Source organism: Eumetopias jubatus, unplaced genomic scaffold (genome assembly GCF_037043125.1).
Source record: "Eumetopias jubatus isolate StellerSeaLion01/CBP00866 unplaced genomic scaffold, mEumJub1_p1.0 scaffold_4, whole genome shotgun sequence".
In the NCBI taxonomy this organism is placed as follows: Eukaryota; Metazoa; Chordata; class Mammalia; order Carnivora; family Otariidae; genus Eumetopias; species Eumetopias jubatus.
The window spans coordinates 173276742-173297604 of NW_028274810.1; the positions used below are offsets into that span (position 1 = coordinate 173276742).

Here is a 20863-nt window from a genome sequence, read left to right on the forward strand (position 1 = left end):
AACGTCATTCAAAGATTCTATCCTCTTTTGGGAAGGGAGGGAGCTGTTTTGGGTTGTATGAGAGCTAGTTGCATCATATGGACATACACATGATTTTACTATGGTCTTTATTTGAAAATTAAATATGATTAAAAGAAGTGTGTAGGGATGTGAAGTTGATAAGAGTTCGGACTTGGTTAGTTTGCACTAGCAACTTCGCTAAGTTGGAACTACATTTCCCAGAATTCTCTTCTTTTTAGGGTTTTGGTTGGCCACAATAAAAATTTGCAAAAGATTTGAGAAGTGGAAGTGAAGCACCTGCCATTACACTTGGTAGATCCATGCAGGGTCCCAAGCACTGCTGCAGTTTTGCACATGACTTGCTGACTCACCTTACTGGCCAGGGGGCAGCAGGGGGCCTGCAGTTCCCCTAGCTTCTCTTCTGTGTCTTGGACAAGATACATGTACAGAAATTCTCCCTCTCTCTCTCTCTCTCAGTAATCTCCTATTGGTTCTGTGTTTCTGGATAACCCTGACTGATATGCTTCCCAGTACAGTAAAAAACACTGAGAACAGTTGACATTCTGGTCTTGAGATACTGCATGGTATGGTGGAAATGCCTGGTTCTGAAATCACACAGAACAGAGTTCAGTGGCACAGATGACTTATGGTCTTGTAAACTGATTCCTCATCTGTAGAACTGGTATCAAATTTTACATATGTGGCTATTGGGTGGGGTTAAATTAAATGTTATATGTAGAATACCTGTCATGGCTCACAGTGGGTGTATAGTAAATGCTAGCCCCCCCTCTCCTAAAGAGAGATGCATTGTTTAGTTAGTGCCCTGAGTCTTATCAAATGATTGAATGGAACTGAGTCTCTTAGATGTTATTAAATGTGATGGTTATTTGAAGCATATACTGTTTGATATAATACCAATACCATCTTCTGGGTGCTTAATTTGGTTAGTTCTGCCATTTATCTGTGTAAGATCTAGGGCAAGTTATGTTTCCCTAAACCCAGTTTCAATTTAGATACTATTATCTCATGGGCTTTTTTGAGTGAGAGTGTTTAGCTTAATCCCAGGCATACAGCAGATGCTCACTATATCTACTAGATGTTGTGGGAGTAATTAGGGTTTCAAAAATGAGTGGGTCAGTTGTTGTATTTAGAGAGCATACCATCTAGTGAAGACAACATTCATGGAACCACAGTGGAAGTTATATTTCTTTTAATAGTAGAGAACAGACAAATAGACAAATAACCATGGAAGAGGTAGAACGTTTTAAGTGATGTAAAAGAAACAGATGCTGTGTAAAGATGATAAAAGGTCTTGCAGAGTTTTGATTTATGGAATCATGAGCATTTCATGCATGACGTCATCAGTAATGGCTATGCAGTACTTTCAAAGATCTACCACCTTGCCAATGGCTAGTCATAGCAAATAAGTGGAAGGGTGGATACCCTGAGAGCAGAGCCGAATCAACAATTTTGCCAGCAGGAAAGAGCTTGTTCAGGCTGACGTCCTGGGGGCTGGAATGCATTCGAAACAATGGGTTGCAACTGAAAAGCTTTGATAGTTTGGGGAAAAATGTGACAAAATGAACCTGCAAATGACATATTCAGGTTACAGACCAGGTCAAAAGCTCTTTACTCTGCTTTCTAAAAATCAAAGCCAACAAAGAAAAACACGTTTGGTAAAAGGTCATGCAGGCTTCTTTTTTCCTTTGTCTTCTCAGTACCATCCTTTCTCATTTTTTCCAGGGCATACTCTTACTTCTTTCTCAGTCTCGGTGTTTCCCCTCCACTCTTTCACCCCCTCCTCACTCCTGCATTTTCGGCTCCTTTCTCCTCCCCTCGGCCCGGGACAGCCCTGGGGCCCCGCACCTGCCTGGGGAGAGCCCCAGCCGGGCCCCGCCAAAGGACTGGCAGTGACGTAGCAGGGAGTACGGGGTCCGCGCGGTCCGCTGACGTCACTGCCGCAGCGGTCTCCAGCGAAGTCCAAGAATGGGAAATCAAGGAGGGAAGCACAGCGGTGACCCCGCGGTTAAGGCTGAACGCTGCGAGTGCGCCGCGTGCTCTGGTTTCTGGGGTCAGAAGGCCCAAATATCGCTTGTAGCGCAGGCTGAGCCCACTTCACAGCCTGAGCGCGCTCGAAACCAAGAGTTTAGCGATAAGGGGAATGTCCCCAAACGGTGGGGCCTCGTGCGCACGCGCCTTGGGTGGAGGGCAGATAGGGGAGAGCTAGGGAGAGCTGCGAGTTGATTTTGGAGGGGGCGGAGGGAGGGCGGCGTGTGGCTGGAGAGGACGGTGACCGAGCTTAGTGTGCAGAGGTGGAGGAAGGCGGTTGCCTCCTCCCACCCCCCCGCCGCTAGTCCGTCTCCCTAGGCGCTGCGGAGGCGCGGGGCCTGCGGCGCGGCGTCGTGACGTCACGGTGGCGGCGGCCGTGGTTGGCGCACGGTCCGCGGCTGCAAAGTGTGAATTACGCCGGGCTCGCGCCGGCGGCCGAGTGAAGTCAGGCTCCGGGGGAGGGGAGGGGCAGGACGGTGGCGGCGGCCCGAGCTGGTGGCTGGTCCCAAGCCCCGCGCGCTCTGGGTCTCGCCTCTGGCTCCGGTAGTCTTTTCTTGCACCGCTTTCTTCTGTCCTTGCTCCGCTCCTGCTCTGTCCTCCCCGGACCCGCTCCTCCCGGCCAAGGAGCCCAGGGGCGGCAGGGTTCCCCCTCCGACTTTGCCTGTGCTGCTCCCGCTTGCACCCCGGAGCTGGGCGCGCGCCGGTCCTCGTAACTGTCGCCGCGGCCGCCGAAGCGTCTTCCCGCCGGCGGCCCGGGCGGAGTGTTGGGGTGGGGAAGGCGTGAGCGCGGCTTCCCGGCCCGGGGTCGGCGCCCACCCGCCCTGCCCCCGCTTCGGCCCGGCGCCCCCGCTTCGGCCCGGCGCCCCCGAGCCGCGGCCCCTTCCCAGCGCAGGGGCCGGCAGCCGCGGCTGGGCGGGCGCCGCGCGGGGGCAGGGCGGGCGTATTCAATGGAAGTATGTTACCAGCTGCCGGTGCTGCCCCTGGACAGGCCGGTCCCCCAGCACGTCCTCAGCCGCCGAGGAGCCATCAGCTTCAGCTCCAGCTCCGCGCTCTTCGGCTGCCCCAATCCCCGGCAACTCTCACAGGTAATTGCCGCCGCCGCCGCCGGGGACCCACACTTGGGGGCTTCTCTCTTTTGTTTCCCTCTTCCCACCTGGGTTCACCTTCGCGACACCCCCAATCTCCTAGCCGTTTACCTCAGACCCAGCATTGTTCATTGTTTGGGGATTTCTAGGCTGGCCCTTCGATTCGAGAGCCTTTTCTTTTATCCTCGAGCTTTGCACACTCAAACCCCCGGCCTTTTCTCATTACCCCCTACGCCCGCCGCCCAACCCGGGTGGGCTTTGGGAGCCCTTCAGACCTTCTCCAGGTCCGCCCCCCTCGGTACTCAGCGGTTTAAGCTTCGAGAATGATTGCCTCCCTTTCTCGAAGTCTGGATCTTGAAGTCGGGCCTCTGTAACCTTAGCTGTGGCCTCGGGCACACCTGTCCCCCTTCGCCCGTACACACACCTGTGCCGCGTTTGCGCCTCGCCTCCCCCCCCTGCTCCCGCGCGCCCCGTGGCGTTCGGATGGTCCTGCGGTTCTCCGAACAATAGGCCAGTTCCTCGTCGCTGTTCCCCAGCCCCTTTTATTCTGCGGATGGACCTTAAGTGCTATCAAAGAAACAAGAATCGGGAGTGCTTCCCCGAAGAGCTTCGGTTTCTGCAAAGTTGATAACCAGGAATCAGTTTTGTTTTTAATTTGATAAGGAGATTTTAGGAGAGAAACTACTAATGCGCACTCACAGGAAGACTTGTTTTGAATGGTCCAATACCAGTTGCTCCTGAGAATTTCGGTTTTTTTCTATGGTGATGCTGTTGGCCCAATTCCTTAGTTCTGGGTGATTTTGATTGCCAGGTTTAAAATAGGCAAAAACAATTCTGTTTACATCTGAACCAAGTGCCCTCCCTTTCTGCTGCCAGAGTGTTACATGTTCATGATCAATTTTTAATTCAAATATATTACTTTTTCCTTTTGGTTAGTATTAGTATCTTTTATGAAGCATATTTTCTTTCTCCAATTATATTGTAAATATCTTGAGCCGGGTCTATGTGTATATATATTTTTAAACCGGTAGTGTGGATAGCACCTGGTAGAGATTTTGCTTATGATAGGTGTGTCCAGTAAATATTTGTCATTTGCTTCTTTGCCTAAATGGTAGAGAGAGCAAGAGACCATCTGGATTTCTCTGTGAATTGTTTTTATTTAAAAATCAGACTTATTTCACAGGACAAGATGGTGTGCTAGTGAGGTCAGAGCCAACTTTTATGGTTTACTATAATAGTTTAAATAATACTACGTTGTTATTTTGAAAGTTAGGTCCATGCTCTTCCTTTATAGTACTTAAGCTTAAAGCATTTTCAGGTTCCAGAATTAATGTAGAAGAAATGTTACTGCATTGCTGGAAAAAGTTTTTGATGGTAGTAATTAAAGGTTTTTAACGGTAGTAACTTTTTTCAATTCACAATATTATTTTACTTTCTCAGATCACAGGCACATAACTAATACCCATTTCCAGTTCAGTATAAATAATAAGGATGATCAGTAGTCTTTTATGAAATGATAAAATACAAATAAAGATACTTGTGCTCCCTGAGAAAATGAATGAGAAAGGAGATTCTAAGAGCATTAAAACAAGGCTGATACCAGGGTTTTACCTGTTGTCTTAATTAATCCTCAGAGGCCAATTTTAAGCCCTACTCCTTGACTCATTTCCTAGCCTTAGGTTTAAATGGGTAATGGAATTTTAAAAATATGATTTTGGCAGATAAAGCAAATATTGTAGAGTCACACCATATTACCAAGACTTGGACTATCATTTAATACTAAAACTTATGTTGCTAGTGATTTCTCTAGGGCTAGATGGGAATGTATAATAGAAAGAAAAAGAAAAGAAAATTTGGGAATCTTATTCACAGCTTTATACAATAAATGTTTGGTTAAATTCCTTGAATTTTCAGTTCCTAAGTCTAAAGCTACAGAAATTTTAAAAAACTGAGGTGATTTTGTAGTTTCATTTACTCCCTAAAAAAAAACCCCAAACCTGGTTTTCTTTTTTTTTGGGTGCTATGAAATTATTTTTCTGAATCTTTCTATTTTAGAGTATGTTATAAACTAGCAATCTTTTCAGTTCTTCAGTTTCACCATAATATTAGAGACTGTCTCATCATAGGTACTTAATACTGGATGAGTGAATAAGTAATGAAGTTATATCTGACTGGGCATCAGTTTTAAATATGAAAATAATGTAAGGACTTTTATCAGGGTATAGCAGTAACTCATTTATCCGGAACTTGGTTTAGAGACTTTAAAGAGATTCAGGAAATAAGCAGAAGACTGAGCAACCAAAATATAGATTTGATGATCCTCTTAAGCCTGTGTGTTTTAGGCAAAATTCTGACAAATTTGAGTTGCAAGCAACAGCAAATTTGAAGGGGTTGGAAGCTGCTACAATTACGTTCTCACTGATACTTGGAAAAGTTGACATCGGACACACCAAAGCAGGAGATCAGATGAAAAACTGTTCAAAGCCAGCAACTTTTAAAAGGGAACCCTGAGGACATAACAGTTTAGGAGCTTGAGTGTTGTACAACACAATAATTATTAGTCAAAATAGTACTTAATTGAATCTGTTTTTAAAAATTGAAAGATCCCACTTAAAAAAAATCTCCATGCCAAACAATTTAAGTGTTGGTGCTTACATGGATAAGGGTGAGTTGTCTGAAAAACTCATTTCTGTGGAATACCAACTGTCCCAAGAATGCCAAGTAAATGAGGCATTAGCTTTTTGTTTCAAACCAGGTCATGTACTACTTTCTCAATTGGTTAATAGGAGTTCTTTGAATTATTTGAAAAATCAGAATAATAAGAGAAGCTTGTTTTTGCCATTTTAGGGTATCTGTTGTTGATAGCTAAGATTAAAGATTTATCTTGCAGAATAAAGTTCTTCTTTAGATAAAATATTGTGAGAGCAGAAATTGTCTTGTTTGGGGTGCCTGGGTGGCTCAGTCATTTAAACATCTGCCTTCCACTCAGGTCTTGATTTCAGGGTCCTGGGATCAAGTCCTGAATTGGGCTCTCTGCTCAGCAGGGTGTCTGCTTCTTCCTCTCACTCTCCCCCCGCCCAAAAGAAAAAAGAAATGGTCTTGTTCACTACTGTGTCCATAGTGCTTTGCATAGGTCGGTGCTTGGTAAGTGTGGAAGTTAGGTTAGTGTATTGATGACACGCCAAAGCACTGCACTTGCGATTATTTTAGTCATATTTTCTATGCACTGGAGAGAAATATTTGGGTTAGAAATTTGTGATCTAATTTTTTAAATTGATCATAAATCGATGGTATATATTATTATTGAACAAAATATTGGGGTCTCTTTCTTGAAGACATTATCTTTTTAGAGCAGTTTTAAGTTCACAGCACAATTGAGTGCAAGGTAAAGAGATCTCCCGTATGCTTTCTGGCCTGGTACATGCATAGCCTCCACCATTATCAGCATCCCCCCACCGCCCCAGTAGTACATTTGTTACAATTGCTGAACCTACATTGCTGCATCATTACCACCCCGAGTCCATAGTTTACATTAGGTTCATTTTTGATGTCTTTTTCTTTCTTTTAATACAGAAACCATTCCACAAATATTTACTGAACACCTGAGAATGAGACTCCTTGTGATGAGTATAAGAAAATGTAAAGAATTAGTAATTGAAAAAAAAAAAAAAACTGGGAGCCTGCCAACCTAACCAAGTTTTTCTTTGATGCATTACGTTCCTTATAAACATTTTTTACTTGTAGTCATAGTGTACATCTTTGTTGTCTTTAGCAGTGTTCTTAGTATATGACAAATTATCAAGGTCCTATATGTGCCAGAACAGTTCAAAGTCCCTTGGATAAAAGTTGATTCTTAAAGAAGCTTACAGCATTATGTTCGGGAAAATGGTATGATTATATGTGACATAATTTTTGTATTGGAGTTATCAAGGCATAATGAGACTACAGGAAGGTATACCCAAATTTCCTGGGTAAATTAGAGGAATCCTCTGTAGTAGTTGAGGCTTAGGCCAAAGCCTGAAGATTATGGAGATGTTTCTAGATAAATGGGTGCATATAGGGGGAGGAGGATAGAGGATCGTCCAGAAAACTATGTAGGTCAGCACTATCCAATAGAACTTTTTGTGATAATGGAAATCTCTGCAGTATCCAGTGTAATAATCACCATCCATATGTACCTAGGTAAGCACTTGAAATGTGGCTAGTCTGACTGAGGAACTGAATTGTAAATTCAGTTTTATTTAAATAGCTGCATATGGCTAGTGGCTGCTATACTCTCAGAGAACAGTATGGTTTTATGTATACTTAAAGATCATTAGTAGTGATGTCATGTTGATCTATGAGTACCACATTATCTGAATGTTGAACGTTAGAGCTATTTCAGGTCTTGATGTTGTGCACAAAACTTTAATACCTTCTTGCATGTTTGATAAAGTCCTTAGAATGGTATCACTAGGTCGGGTCAAGAGGTAACATTTTTTGGCTTTCTAGAATGCTCTATCCTTTTATAGTACTAAGATAAATGATTATCACTCTTTCATCTCCAATCATATGTTACTAGATTATAATATTATATAAATAATAAGCATTATTTTATAAATGTTTTACAAACATTTATAGAAATGTTCTATGTGGGCGCCTGGGTGGCTCAGTTGGTTAAGCGACTGCCTTCGGCTCAGGTCATGATCCTGGAGTCCTGGGATCGAGTCCCACATCGGGCTCCCTGCTCAGCAGGGAGTCTGTTTCTCCCTCTGACCCTCTTCCCTCTCGTGCTCTCTATCTCTCATTCTCTCTCTCAAATAAATAAAATCTTAAAAAAAAAAAAGTTCTATGTTAGTAGATGCACTGTGGTACACTGAGTTTGTTTCAACTTAAGACTAAGCAAAAATATACACTTTCTGAATTGTTTCTGTGCATTTGCATTTCCTCTTTTGTCAAATTTCATTTGCATATCTTGTGCTCATTTGTAAGGACTGTTATATATCTAATGTCAGTTTGTAATTGTGCATTATTCCAAATTACTCTTAGCATAGTAGTTGCCTCTTCACAAATCTACATTCAGAAGCCAGTACAAGGAGTAATGTGAACAGTCGGTGGAATGTCCTGGGAGTGGTTCAGTTGCTGAGACCTTCCTCCTTGTCTACTCCCAAAACACTTGTTTTGTTAGGATCTTGGTTTCGTTTTTCTATTTTCAGAAATGTTTCATACTTTGATTTAAGTTTAATAGCATCACGTTTTGGCTTTTACTTCTGAAGTAGTGTATATTTATGCTATAATTCAAATATATGTTCAAACATAATATTAATGTAAATTTATAGTATATTTGGAGTGTTGTTCTGATTGAGGAGTAGGGTGTTCAAATTGCTAGTTTATAAGTTGTCATCAGGAACACATTTAGTCTATGGGACGTGATTGGAAGAGGTTTTAGACCTATGCCCAGATTCTGTTGCTTTGTTGCTATGCTTAGAGTTCCATCAGCTGTACATACTACCTATTTGAGAATTCTTTTTTTTTTTTTTTTTTGAGAGAGAGAGAATGAGAGATAGGAGCACGAGAGGGAAGAGGGTCAGAGGGAGAAGCAGACTCCCTGCTGAGCAGGGAGCCCAATGTGGGACTCGATCCGAGGACTCCAGGATCATGACCTGAGCCGAAGGCAGTCGCTTTAACCAACTGAGCCACCCAGGCGCCCCTCGAGAATTCTTTTTTAAACACAAATGTCCTGCAAGAGGTAAAATATTAAGCCTTTTCAGGGAGTTACGAAGAGTAGGGAACTCACTTTGGGTGGAAAGGAGAGGCACTGTCCATTCTCTTTGAGGCAATTTGATAAGACTTCTGCTAATACTTTAGTGTAAGTTTCAACCATTCCTTCCTTCCTTCCTTCCCTCCCTCCCCCTTTTTTTTTCCTTTTCTTTTCATGAAGAACCAGAGTAATTTTAGAGAATTAATGTCTTTCTAGTGATAGGTATAGCAACAAGTTTGGGAAGCGAAGAGCTAAAGGAAGAAAAAGTTGATAAAGCTTAGCTTAATTCAGATTTTTGCCTAGGACTATTAATATCCATTTAGTTGGACTAAAGACACTTAGGAAATTCAGGTGATAAAGAACCCTCATTGCATGGAGATCTTAAGGAATTTAATTTTCTGTACCAAAGACTGTGTGTTTGTGTTTATATAAAATCTAATTTTGTTAGAAGTACCTTGACTAAAGATCTTTAAGATCTGGGCATTCTTATATTCCCTTTGGCCATTCCAGAAAACTTCAACAATTTTTAATCTTCTAATTTAGCAGCAACTTAAAACTTCTTTATTCTACAGATTGTTCATATCTTATGATTAATTTGAATTGAGAGAAAATTAAGTGTTTATTCTCTCCCACATTTAAATAGCCTCTTCTTGCCTAAACACAACATAGACTTTGTTGATTTTTATATTGTTGTTGAATATGTCTTTCAAAGGTTACTCGCAAATAAATGATACTTTCACGTTTTTGCATCCAGGTGTACTGTGTGAGGTAGTAGTATATGAGCAAAGGGACAAAAGACGAGCCTCTGAAGCCTGCAGAGCTTCATGTTGACTGCTGGTAGGTGCCCTTCCGAACGGACCTGTGCCAGGGATCTTGTGGTGGGAACCAGAAGTTTCTCCTGCCTGTGATTTTGAGTAGGAATTTTGGATTACTGCTCCATGCCTCCATCTGCTGGTAGGGAGGGCTCTTCGTTTTCTGAAGGTGATGCTGAGAGAGAGAGAGAGAGAAAGAAAGAGAAAGAAAGAGAGAGAAAGAAAGAGAAAGGAGAGGCTGAAAGCAGGGCAGGGAGAATTGGGGGAAGAAGATGAGCTGTTAACTGGTTAACTAAGTTTCAGCAAAGCCTACTCTGTCATCCACATTCCAGGTAGACCAAACTCGAGCTCAAGACCATGTAAAGTACTCGATAAATGGTGCTTAATAAAGATGCAGTACTCTTGTTTCAGTGATAATTGTTTTCATTTATTGAGTACCTCACATGCCAGATACTGTCATTGATGATTTTAATCTTTACAAAAACTCTATAAGTGCTATTACTCCCATTTTTACCTCTTTTTTTTTTTACAAGGAGTAAACTGACCTTAGAGACAATACGTTATTTGCCCAAGGCATCACAGGAACTTTGAGAAACACCTGTCATGTTCCACACCCTTACTTTTAACCTAGCCTCCCTCATGAAGGTGAGTAGAATATAGTCTTTCAGGTTTATGGATTATAGATTTTTGTTGGCTCATAGATGTGGATAAGGAAAACACATTTGATGATTTGAGGTGATTATTTGAAGTGATAACCTTTATTCTGGTCTTTTCAAATCATATCTGGAGTTTGTTCCAGATGCCACTTTCTAGGAGGATATGACTAAGTTAAATCATACTCTGAAGATAGTTACCAAGATGATGAAGTGATTTGAAAGCACATTGTTTGATATGTGAGTGAAGAAATTGGAAGACATTTAGCTTGGAGAAGGGAAGCCTCAGGATTTGGGCCAAGAAGATGGGGATGGAGGTAGAGGAGTGATTGGTGAGAGGTGCTAGAGCATTGCTATCTTCCAGTATGTGAAGAACTACCACGTGAATGAGAAAAAGGAGGGGAGGATTAATTTAGCTTTTGATTGGTTGCATGTTCTTGATTGCTATACTCTGCTCCTACTTTGTGAGGGCAATCACTAATATACAGGAGGAGATACAAGCTTAACGATGTCACTTGTCCAAGGTAACACAACTAGATAGTAGAAATGGATTAAACTCTGGTTCATTCTGACCTGACCCTAAAGACTATGTCTTCTCTTCTTCCTTTTACGACACAGGAAAAGGATATTACTGCAGAGAGTAGAACAGGACGAATAGCTGGAAACAGTAGGGAAATAGGGAGATCTTGTGTTTAATCACACTAATAATTAAAGGAATTTAAACTAAAAGAAAGGTAAAATAAGCATATAACATGAAGATTACACAATGCTAGTAGGATATAAATTGTAAATTTGCTGAAAAATAATTTAGCAGGTAAATAAAAAAAATATATTGCCTTCCTTTACTTTTAGTACTGAGTATTTACAGTTTGTCCCAATTTTGTTTAAAACTAAATCACAAAATATATACATATCTATACACCAGGCATACTCACAAAAAAGGAAAAATAAAGCCAGAGGTATCCCCAAATGCTAACTGAAGACATCTCTCGATGTTAAATTATAACTAATTTTTAGCTTTTTGTTTAGAATTTTGTGTAATTTTACCAATGTTCTTCTTTTAGCATGAATCTTCTTTTTAATCACAATAATCCTAGAAAAAGTGAAACAAGTTGTATTTGGGCCCAGATCTCTGACAGAGATGTCCAGAGAAAGAGCAGGCTACTTCATGAGATTTTAAATTGAGACAACAGCTTGAAAGATACCTGGGTAAGGATATATATGGTCAAGGGGATTGACTTTTCTGGTTCCTTCCAACTTCATGATTCTGTAATTTCTTTGGGTAACTCAATTATATGCATTACAGGTATTTTTATATAGCTCCAACAATTATAAAGTAGTTTCATCTCCATGGGAGATGTTGAGAAGTAAATTTAAGTGTAATTATTGTTAGAAAAACAAAGCTGGAGGTATCACAGTTCCAGATTTCAAGTTATACTACAAAGCTGTAGTAATCAAAACAGTATGGTACTGGCACAAAAATAGACATAGATCAATGGAACAGAAAAGAAACCCCAGAAATAAACTCTTGATTATATGGTCAACTAATCTATGACAAAGGAGGCAAGAATATGGGAAAAAGACAGGCTCTTCAATAAATGGTGCTGGTAACACTGGACAACTATATGTAAAAGAATAAAACTGGACTACCTTTTAACACAAGACACAAAAATAAACTCAAAATGGATTAAAGTCCTAAATATAAGACCTGAAACTATAAAAATCCTAGAAGAGGACACAGGCAGTAATCTCTTCGAGTTTAGTCGTAGCAACGTTTTTCTGGATATGTCTCCTTAAGGCAAGGGAAACAAAAGTAAAACTCTTGGGACCACATCAAAATAAGCTTTTACACAGTGAAGGAAACCAGTAAAACAAAAAGGCAACCTCCTGAATGGGAGAAGATATTTGTAAATGATATCTCTGATAAGTGATTAATATGCAAGATATATAAAGAGCTTATACAGCTCAACACCAAAAAAAAAAATCCAATTCTTAAATGAATTAAGAAATGGGCAGAGGACCTAAACAGACATTTTTCCAAAGAAGACCTATAGATGGCCAACAGACACATGAAAAGATGCTCAGCGTCACTCATCATCAGGGAAATGCAAATCAAAACCAATGGAGATCACCATACACCTGTCAGAATGGCTAAAATCAAAATGACAAGAAATAAGCGTTGGCGAGGATGTGGAGAAAAAGTAATTCTTGTGCACTGTTGGTGAGAATATAAATTTATGTAGCCACTGTGGAAAACAGTATGAAGGTTCCTCAAAAAATTAAAAATAGAAATACCATACGATCCAGTAATTCTACTACTTGGTATTTACCCAAAGACAACAAAAGCACTAATTTGAAAAGGTATATGTTTCTTGCAGCATTATTTACAATAACCAAGATATGGAAGCAGCCTAAGTGTCCATTGATAGAAAAATGGATAAGGAAGATGTGGTATACACACACACACATATACACACAATGGAATATTGCTCAGCCATAAAGAAGGATGAGATCATGCCATTTGAGACAACATGAATGGACCTAGAGGGTATAATGCTAAGTGAAATAAGTCAGAGAAAGATACATACCATATGATTTCACTCAGAAGTGGCATCTTTTTTAAAAAAAGAATAAACAAAAAGTGGAATCAGACTTATAAATACAAGAGAACTAACTGGTGGTTGCCAGAGGGGAGGGGAGGGGAGTGAGGGGTTGGGCAAAATGGGTAGTGGGAGTGGGAGATACAGGCTTCTCCAGTTATGGAATGAATAATTGACAGGAATAAAAGGTGTAGCATAAGGACTGTAGTCACTGATACTGTAATAGGGATATTTGGGAGCCCATGGTAGCTGCACTTGTGGTGAGACCAGCATAATGTATAAACTTGTCAAATCATCACTATGTTGTGCACCTGAAACTAACGTTGTGTGTCAACTATACAAAAGAAAAATAGTATAGTTACTGTTTTGAAGAGCTGTTTGATGATAGCCCGTGAGGAGGCCATAAACAAGGACCATGGCGCAAGGAATAGAGAGTTTATGATTTGATGTGGGAGATAAAAAAAAAAAATTTCCTACTTTTTTAGTCTGGGAGACCAGGTAGATCATGAAGCTAGTAACAAAAATACAGATAGGAAGAGGAAACAGGTTTCGTTTTTCCGTGTGTGTGTGTGTGTGTGTGTGTGTGTGTGAATGTGAATGTTTATGTGGGGCAGGGGGAAGAGATAATAAATTTGCTTTGAGAATGTTGAATTCAAGTATCTGGGGAGCATCCAGGTGGGGATATCCAATGGGCAATATCTTAGGAAGGTTAGGACAAATGATACATTCTAACTTTCACTATCAGGGTTTTTTGCTCATACACCCCTTCAAAGAACTGGAAAAATAAACAAAAAACTATACACCTTCTCACACATTAAGAATTTTTCCTCTAGGGGTGCCTGGGCTTAGTTGAGCATCTGACTCTTGATCTCAGCTCAGGTCTTGATCTCAGGGTTGTGGGTTCAAGCCCCACATTGGGTTCCATGCTGGGTGTGGAGCCTACTTTAAAAAAACAAAAACAAAAAATCTTTCCTCTAAGTTTCAGTATTTGTAACTGATATAATTTTTGGTGTATTACTTAAATCACAATTTAAAATACATCCAGGGAATTTTTAACAACTTGATATTTTCCATCATCTACTTAAAAAAATATGTGAACAATATCTTAATTTTAACAGAATTTTTATATTCCTTATTTTTCTCTTGAACACCTATTTTTTCTGTCACTACATATTATCTTTTATACTTGAAAGCATTTTACCAATCACACCTCATACTTTTCTACAATGAAAGTAAATTCATGAATTTAGTGGATGAGAATAAAAAATGCTTTGTATTAATTGTCACCCAGTTCTTCTGAGTTCTGTGCAAAAACAATTATAATTAAAAAAATTTAAAATTTCCTGTTTGGGGGCGCCTGGGTGGCTCAGTTGGTTGGGCGACTGCCTTCGGCTCAGGTCATGATCCCAGGGTCCTGGGATCGAGCCCCGCATCGGGCTCCCTGCTCGGCGGGAAGCCTGCTTTTCCCTCTCCCACTCCCCCTGCTTGTGTTCCCTTTCTCACTGTCTCTCTGTCAAATAAATAAATAAAATCTTTAAAAATAAATAAATAAAAGGTGGTAAAATCCACATAACATAAAATTAAAAAAAAAATTTCCTAGGTTTGGGGTACCTGGGTGACTCAGTTAAGCATCTGGCTTTGGCTTGGGTCATGATATTAAGGTCCTGGGATCGAGTCCTGCATCAGGGAGTTCTACTTCCTCTCCCTTTGCCCCTCCCCCTGCTCATGCTATCTCTCCTTCTTTCTCAAATAAAATCTTAAAATTTTAAATTTAAAATTAAATTTTCTTTGTTCATAAGGCTGTATCAAATTTATTTTGGTTTCGGTTGGTGATACAATTATAGCCAGTAGACATAACAACATAAGAATTATACAATTTAAAAAGTATTAAATATAAAACAGTAAAATTTTATTAGAAATAGATTCTATTTTAAATTATTTCATAATTATAGTTTATTTACAAATACTATTAGAGATGGTGTTTTGCATTGCTTTTCTTTTTTATTAGTGAAAATATTGAGAAATCTCATGAATAAAAAGTGCTTTATTTTAGCGATATCACCCATTCTTCCAAGTTGACAAGGAAGTGATCGATAATTGAAATTATTTTTATTAGTGAAGCAACAACTGGATTTGGTTTAACTTCTATATTCATGGAAGTCAGAATTGGTGACCCCTTTACTTGAAAAAAAAAATTGGATATCCCAGTCTGTAGAGTCCTTAACTTTGTCACCATGGGTATTTTGAACTTTCATTTTGGCTCTTTAGGTGTTGTTAGGGCAACAGCTCCACAGTAAGCATAGGGAAGTGTTGAGTGTTGCAGGTTCCTCTATCAGGTGGTGGGGGGTAGAGATGAAAGGGGAGAGGAGGTAAATGAAAACTGATATACTGGATCAGCAGAATGGTTCTAGAAAATTGTACATATGGAAGTTGAGAGCTGAGAAATCAATTTCTTTGAAACTCTCCATGCTCTTGTACTTCTAAGGGTATACATGCATGCCCCAGTTTGTAGACCACTGGCTGACTATATGCCACCTTGTTATTATCTTGTTGCTGTAAAAATTTTAGCATTTTCCATAGACATATAGAAATATTACTTCATACATCAACTTCTTTTTCCCTGTTATTTGCTTGCTCCTAAACCTAGGTCTTCATACTTAATCATTCTAGGACTTCTTTGGAAATGGAATCAGAATATTAATGCTTGAAAGGGATCCTATAAGTCATTTTAAAGATTTGATGGTTGAGATTTAGAAAGGTTAAGTGATTTCCCCAAGATCCCACAGTTAGAAAGTGGAGAAGTTAGAGTTTTGAAATTAGTTCTTCCCAACTTTGTTGCTTTTCTCACTGTATTGTATCCCCAACTTTCTTGTATAAAAGGATCTTTGAATTTCCTTAAATAGCACTTTCTTTACTGAACATTATTCTTTGAGTAGCAAAGCATCTATGTATAGTCCAGTGATTATTTGAACAAGTTAGAGTACAAACACATTCAATTTAAAACATATCTAAGTTACTTCTTAAAACGTAGTAAGAGATAGCAAAACCATTATTGAAAGTATAATGGGCCAGGTGGGAAGATTCCATTTGATTTGTTGAAATGAGATTTATATGCAACAGGAATAACCTTTTATAAAGAAAGATGTATTTCACCTATACTTTAAAAATTAAGAATAAAGCTTTTTTCGCATTGAGGAATAAAATAATATTCCTGATACACAAATTGTTCACTCTATAGCCTTTTATGTATGAAATGGTAGGTGATGGAATTTTTTTATAATTTTTTTACTTTCTTCATTTACTTTTTCCTTGAATTCTTTATAGTGAACATTTTAAGAAAATTCTAAGAAAAACAGTGAAGCTATTCCAAAAAGCAAACCTTTTTTAAAGACTTAATTTTTTTAAAACAGTTTTAGGTTCACAGTAAATTTAAGAGGAATGTACAGAGATTTTCCATATGCTTCCAGCCCCAACACATGTATAGTCTTCCCCATTATCAACACCCTCCACTAGACATGTAACATCTGTTACAATTGATGAACCTATATTGATAATCATGCAAAGTCCATACTATACATTAGGGTTCACTCTTGGTGTTGTACATTCTGTGAGTTTGGACAAATATATAATATGTATCCATCATTAGTAGTATCATACAGAGTATTTTCATTGCCCTAAAATCCTCTATGCTCTTCCTAATTTTATTATCCCTCCACCCCAGCCCCTAGCGACTACTGATACTTTTATTGTGTGTAGTTTTGCTGTCTTCAGAATGTCATATAGTTGGATTCATATAGTCCCCAGGCTTTTCAGATTGGCTTCTTTCACTTAATAACATGCATTTAAGGTTCTTCCCTCGTTTTTTATGGCCTGATAGCTCAGTTCTTCTTAGCGCTGAGTAGTAGTTCGTTGTCTGGATGTACCACCGTCTTTCCATTCACCTACTGAAGGACATCTTGGTTGCTTCCAAGTTTTGGCACTTAGGAGTAAAACTGCTACAAACCTCTGTGTGCAGATTTTTGTGTGTACCTAAATTTTTAACTCCTTTGGATAGATACCAAAGGAATGTGATTGCAGGGTCATAGGGGTAAAATATGTTTAGTTTTTGTAAGAAGCCACCAAGCTATCTTCCAAAGTGGCTGTACTATTTTGCATTTCCACCAATAATGTATGACAATTCCTGTTACTCCACACCTCGTCAGCATTTGGTGTTGTCGGTGTTTTAGATTAGCTATTCTAATAGGTGTATAGTGGTATCTCGTTGTTTTAAATCGCATTTTCCTGATGACATACCATGTGGAGCATTTTTTTTTTATGTTTATTTGCCATCTGTATATCTTTGGTGAAGTGTCCGTTAAGGTCTTTGGCTCATTTTTTAATTGAGTTATTTTCATATTATTGGGTTTTAAGTGTTCTTTGTATATTTTGTATAACAATCTCTTAAAAGATGTGTCTGGCAAATATTTTTTCCCATTCGTGGCTTGTCATCTCTTTCTCTTGACATTGTTTTTTTGCAGAGCAGAAGTTTTAAATTTTAGCGAAGTCCAGCTTATCAATTTAATTTTAATGCACTGTGTCTTTGGTATTGTATCTAAAAAAGTCATTGCCATACCCAAGGTCATTTAGGTTTTTTTTATGTTTTCTTCTAGGAGTTATATAGTGTTATATTTTACATTTAGGTCTGTGATCCATTTTGTTAATTTTTGTGAAGGGGGTAAGGTCTGTGTTTAGATTCATTTTTTCATGTGGATGTCGAGTTGTTCCAGGACCATTGATAGAAGAGACTGTCTTTGCTTCAGACTACCTTTGTTCTGTTGTCAAAGATCAGTTAGGTATATTTCTGTGGGTCTGTTTCTTGGCTCTCTATTCTGTTTCATTGATCTGTTTCTTCTTTCACCAGTACCACACTATTTTAATTACTGTAGCTTTATAGTAAGTCTGGAAGTCTAATAGTGTTAGTCCTCCAGTTTTGTTTTTCCCCTTCAATATTGTGTTGGCTACTCTGGATCTTTTTGCCTATTTCTGTAAACTTTAGAATTAGTTTGTTGATATCCACAAGATAACTGGAATTTTGGTAGGAATTGCATTGAAACTAGATCAAGTTAGGAAGAACTGACATTTTGACAATATTACATCTTCCTATCAATGAATATGCAATAACTTGCCGTTTATTTAGTTCTTTGATTTTACTCATCTGAGTTTTGTCATTTTCTCATAGAGGTTTTGTGCATATTTTGTTAGATTTATACCTAAGTATTTCATTTTTGGGAGTGATAACGTAAATGGTATTGTGTTTTAAATTTTAAATTTCATTTGTTCATTCTGGTATACAGGAAAGAAGTTATTTTGTGTATTAACCTTGTATCCTTTAACCTTGCTGTAAGCACTCATTCGTTCCAGGAGGGTGTTTTTTTCTTTTCTTCCTCTTCTTTCAGATTTTCTACGTAGACAGTCATGTCATCCATAAACAAAGACGGTTTTATGTCTTTTCCAATCTATACCGTGTTTCCTTTTTTTTTGTCTTATTACATTAGCTAGGATATGCAGTGTGACATTGAAAAGGAATGGGAGAAGAAACATCTTTGCCTTGTTGCTGAAGGATTTTTTTTTAACAGGGTAGGAGAAATAAAATCTATAGGGAAAAAGAAAAAGACCTATAGGAAAAAATAAGTCTACTTATTAGAAAATTGGCAGAAGACTCAGCTCCAAGAAGAAATACAAAGTAGGAAAACATGTTTAGCTATGCTAGTAATAAAGGAAATGCAAAAAAAAAAGGGGGGGGGGAGAAGAAAGAGAAAAAGAAAAAAATATTTTTGGTGAGAGGAATCATATTTTCATATTGGTGAAGACTGACAAAACCTAGTGTTAGCAGGGTATGAGAAAATGGGTATTCTTATATACAGAGCTGGAAGCATCATTTGATTCAGCATTTTGGGAGGGCAGTAGATCTTTACAAATCCAAATTTTAAGTGTGACTGCTACCCTTTCTGTCATGGAATTCGTTTAAAGGGGCAGTTGCAAAAATTTGCTAAAACAAATGTGCATAAATTATTTTGGTAACAATTTGCAACACCAGAATGACGGATATTTAGATTATTTCAGTGCTCATCAGTGTGGCTGTTGGTTAGAATATGTTGTTTTAATTCAGCATAAAACTCTATCCAGTAAAATGATGCCGTATATTCATATTCATCTTAGAAAGGTATGCATAGCAATTTGGGGAAAATACCAGCTGCAGAGTAGCATGTGTATTAGCCCGTTTATGTAACTTTCTACGTAACATCTGATTTTTGTAAATAAAAATATGAAGGATATATACACCAATACAAGTCTGACAGGTTGGTCAGCAAAATGTTAACAGTGGCTATCTTTGGGACTGGGACTTCTGGTGATTTTTACTACTTTTGTACTTGTGAATTTTTTTTAAACAGTAAAAATATATCACTTTTGTAGTAAGAGAAATCGGTAAAGTTATTTTTTAAAAACTTACCATTAAGTGACATGTCTTTTATGTAGAAATAATGAAGAAAGGTCTAGTTAGCTAATAATTTAATAAGTATAAATAGGTGGGTCAGAAGTGGGTTGTTCGCTGGCACATAGTAGGTATTCAAAGTGGTTTATTAAAACGGAAGTACAGTCCTTTGATGTATGGAGGACTACACTGCATTTTTAATGGGAAAATGAAGTAAGTTTGGTGGCAGATAGTTTACAAAAACTATTTTGCCTATTTCAGAACTGAGAAGGTAAGCTTTCTGTTATAATTTAATTTATTCACATATTTAAGGGTCTTTGTATTAGCATAACATATTTATAAAATGTAAAAAGTGGTCAAGAAAATTTATGACCCAGAATCAGAACATTGTTAGAAGAGACTGTAAAAATCAGTTTCCTCAACATACAGATAAGTAAACTGAAACCACAGAGGTTTTAAAGGACACACAGAGGCAATACAGAAATCTCTTCTGTTGAACATCCATTTTGGCTACTCAGTTTTTTGTTTTTTTTTTAAGATTTATTTATGTATTTATTTGACAGACACAACGAGAGAGGGAACACAAGCAGGGGGAGTGGGAGAGGGAGAAGCAGGCTTCCCGCCGAGCAGGGAGCCCGATGCGGGGCTCGATCCCAGGACCCTGGGATCATGACCTGAGCCGAAGGCAGAGGCTTTAACGACTGAGCCACCCAGGCGCTCCTTGGCTACTCAGTTTTTGCTTGAACATTTTTGGAATGAGATTGTCACTTTATAAGGCAATCCATTGTGGTGTTGAATGGCGTAGTGGGTTAAATAGTGTCCACCAAAAATTCATGTCTACTTGGAACCTCAAAATGTGACCTTATTTGGAATAAGGATCTTTGCAGATATAATCAAGATGAGGTCATATGGGATTAGGACAGGCCCTAAATCCAATGACTGATGTCTTTCTAAGAGGAGAGGACACACAGAGACACACGCAGGGGAGGCCACGTGAAGATGGAGCAGAGATTGGAGTGATGCAGTTTACAAGCCAGGAACGCAAAGGATTGCTGCGATACACCAGAAACTCCTAAGAGGCAAAGAAGGATTCTTCCCTAAAGCCTTCAGAGGGAACGTGGCCCTGCCCTGCCAACACTTGATTTTGGACTTCAAGCCTGCAGAACTGAGAGAAAATAAATTTCTGTTGTTTTAAGCCACAAAATTTGTGTTATTTCAGTAGCCCTAGGAAATGAATACAAATGGCTTTGATTATTTTAAATGTATTTGTTCGTTCCTTGAATCAGCAGACATTTACTGAGCGCATTTATATGCCAGGTACTCTGCTAGGTGTATCTTGGAGCTTGGTCTAGTAGGAAGGACAGCTTTGTAAATATAAAATTGCAGTACACTTGAGACGTGTTCTCATCGGATAGCGTATGAAGTTTAGTAGTGGCACAGGTGAGCTGGGAG

General features: G+C 39.0%; 1 protein-coding gene across 6 annotated transcripts in view; it reads left to right on the forward strand.

The window, feature by feature from the left end:
- Window positions 1–20863, forward strand: part of PDE7A (phosphodiesterase 7A) — a 207983-nt gene that overhangs the window by 88223 nt on the left and 98897 nt on the right. For 3 of the 6 annotated variants that reach the window (XM_028110152.2, XM_028110135.2, XM_028110144.2), the window contains exon 1: window positions 2925–3134. The exons of 2 other annotated variants lie outside the window; for them this stretch is intronic. In XM_028110152.2, coding sequence (XP_027965953.1) covers window positions 2997–3134 — 138 coding nt within the window. In that variant the 5' untranslated portion in view covers window positions 2925–2996. Of the gene's footprint in view, window positions 1–2924; window positions 3135–20863 lie in introns of those variants that run through there. One more of the 6 variants, XM_028110128.2, reaches the window with a different exon arrangement.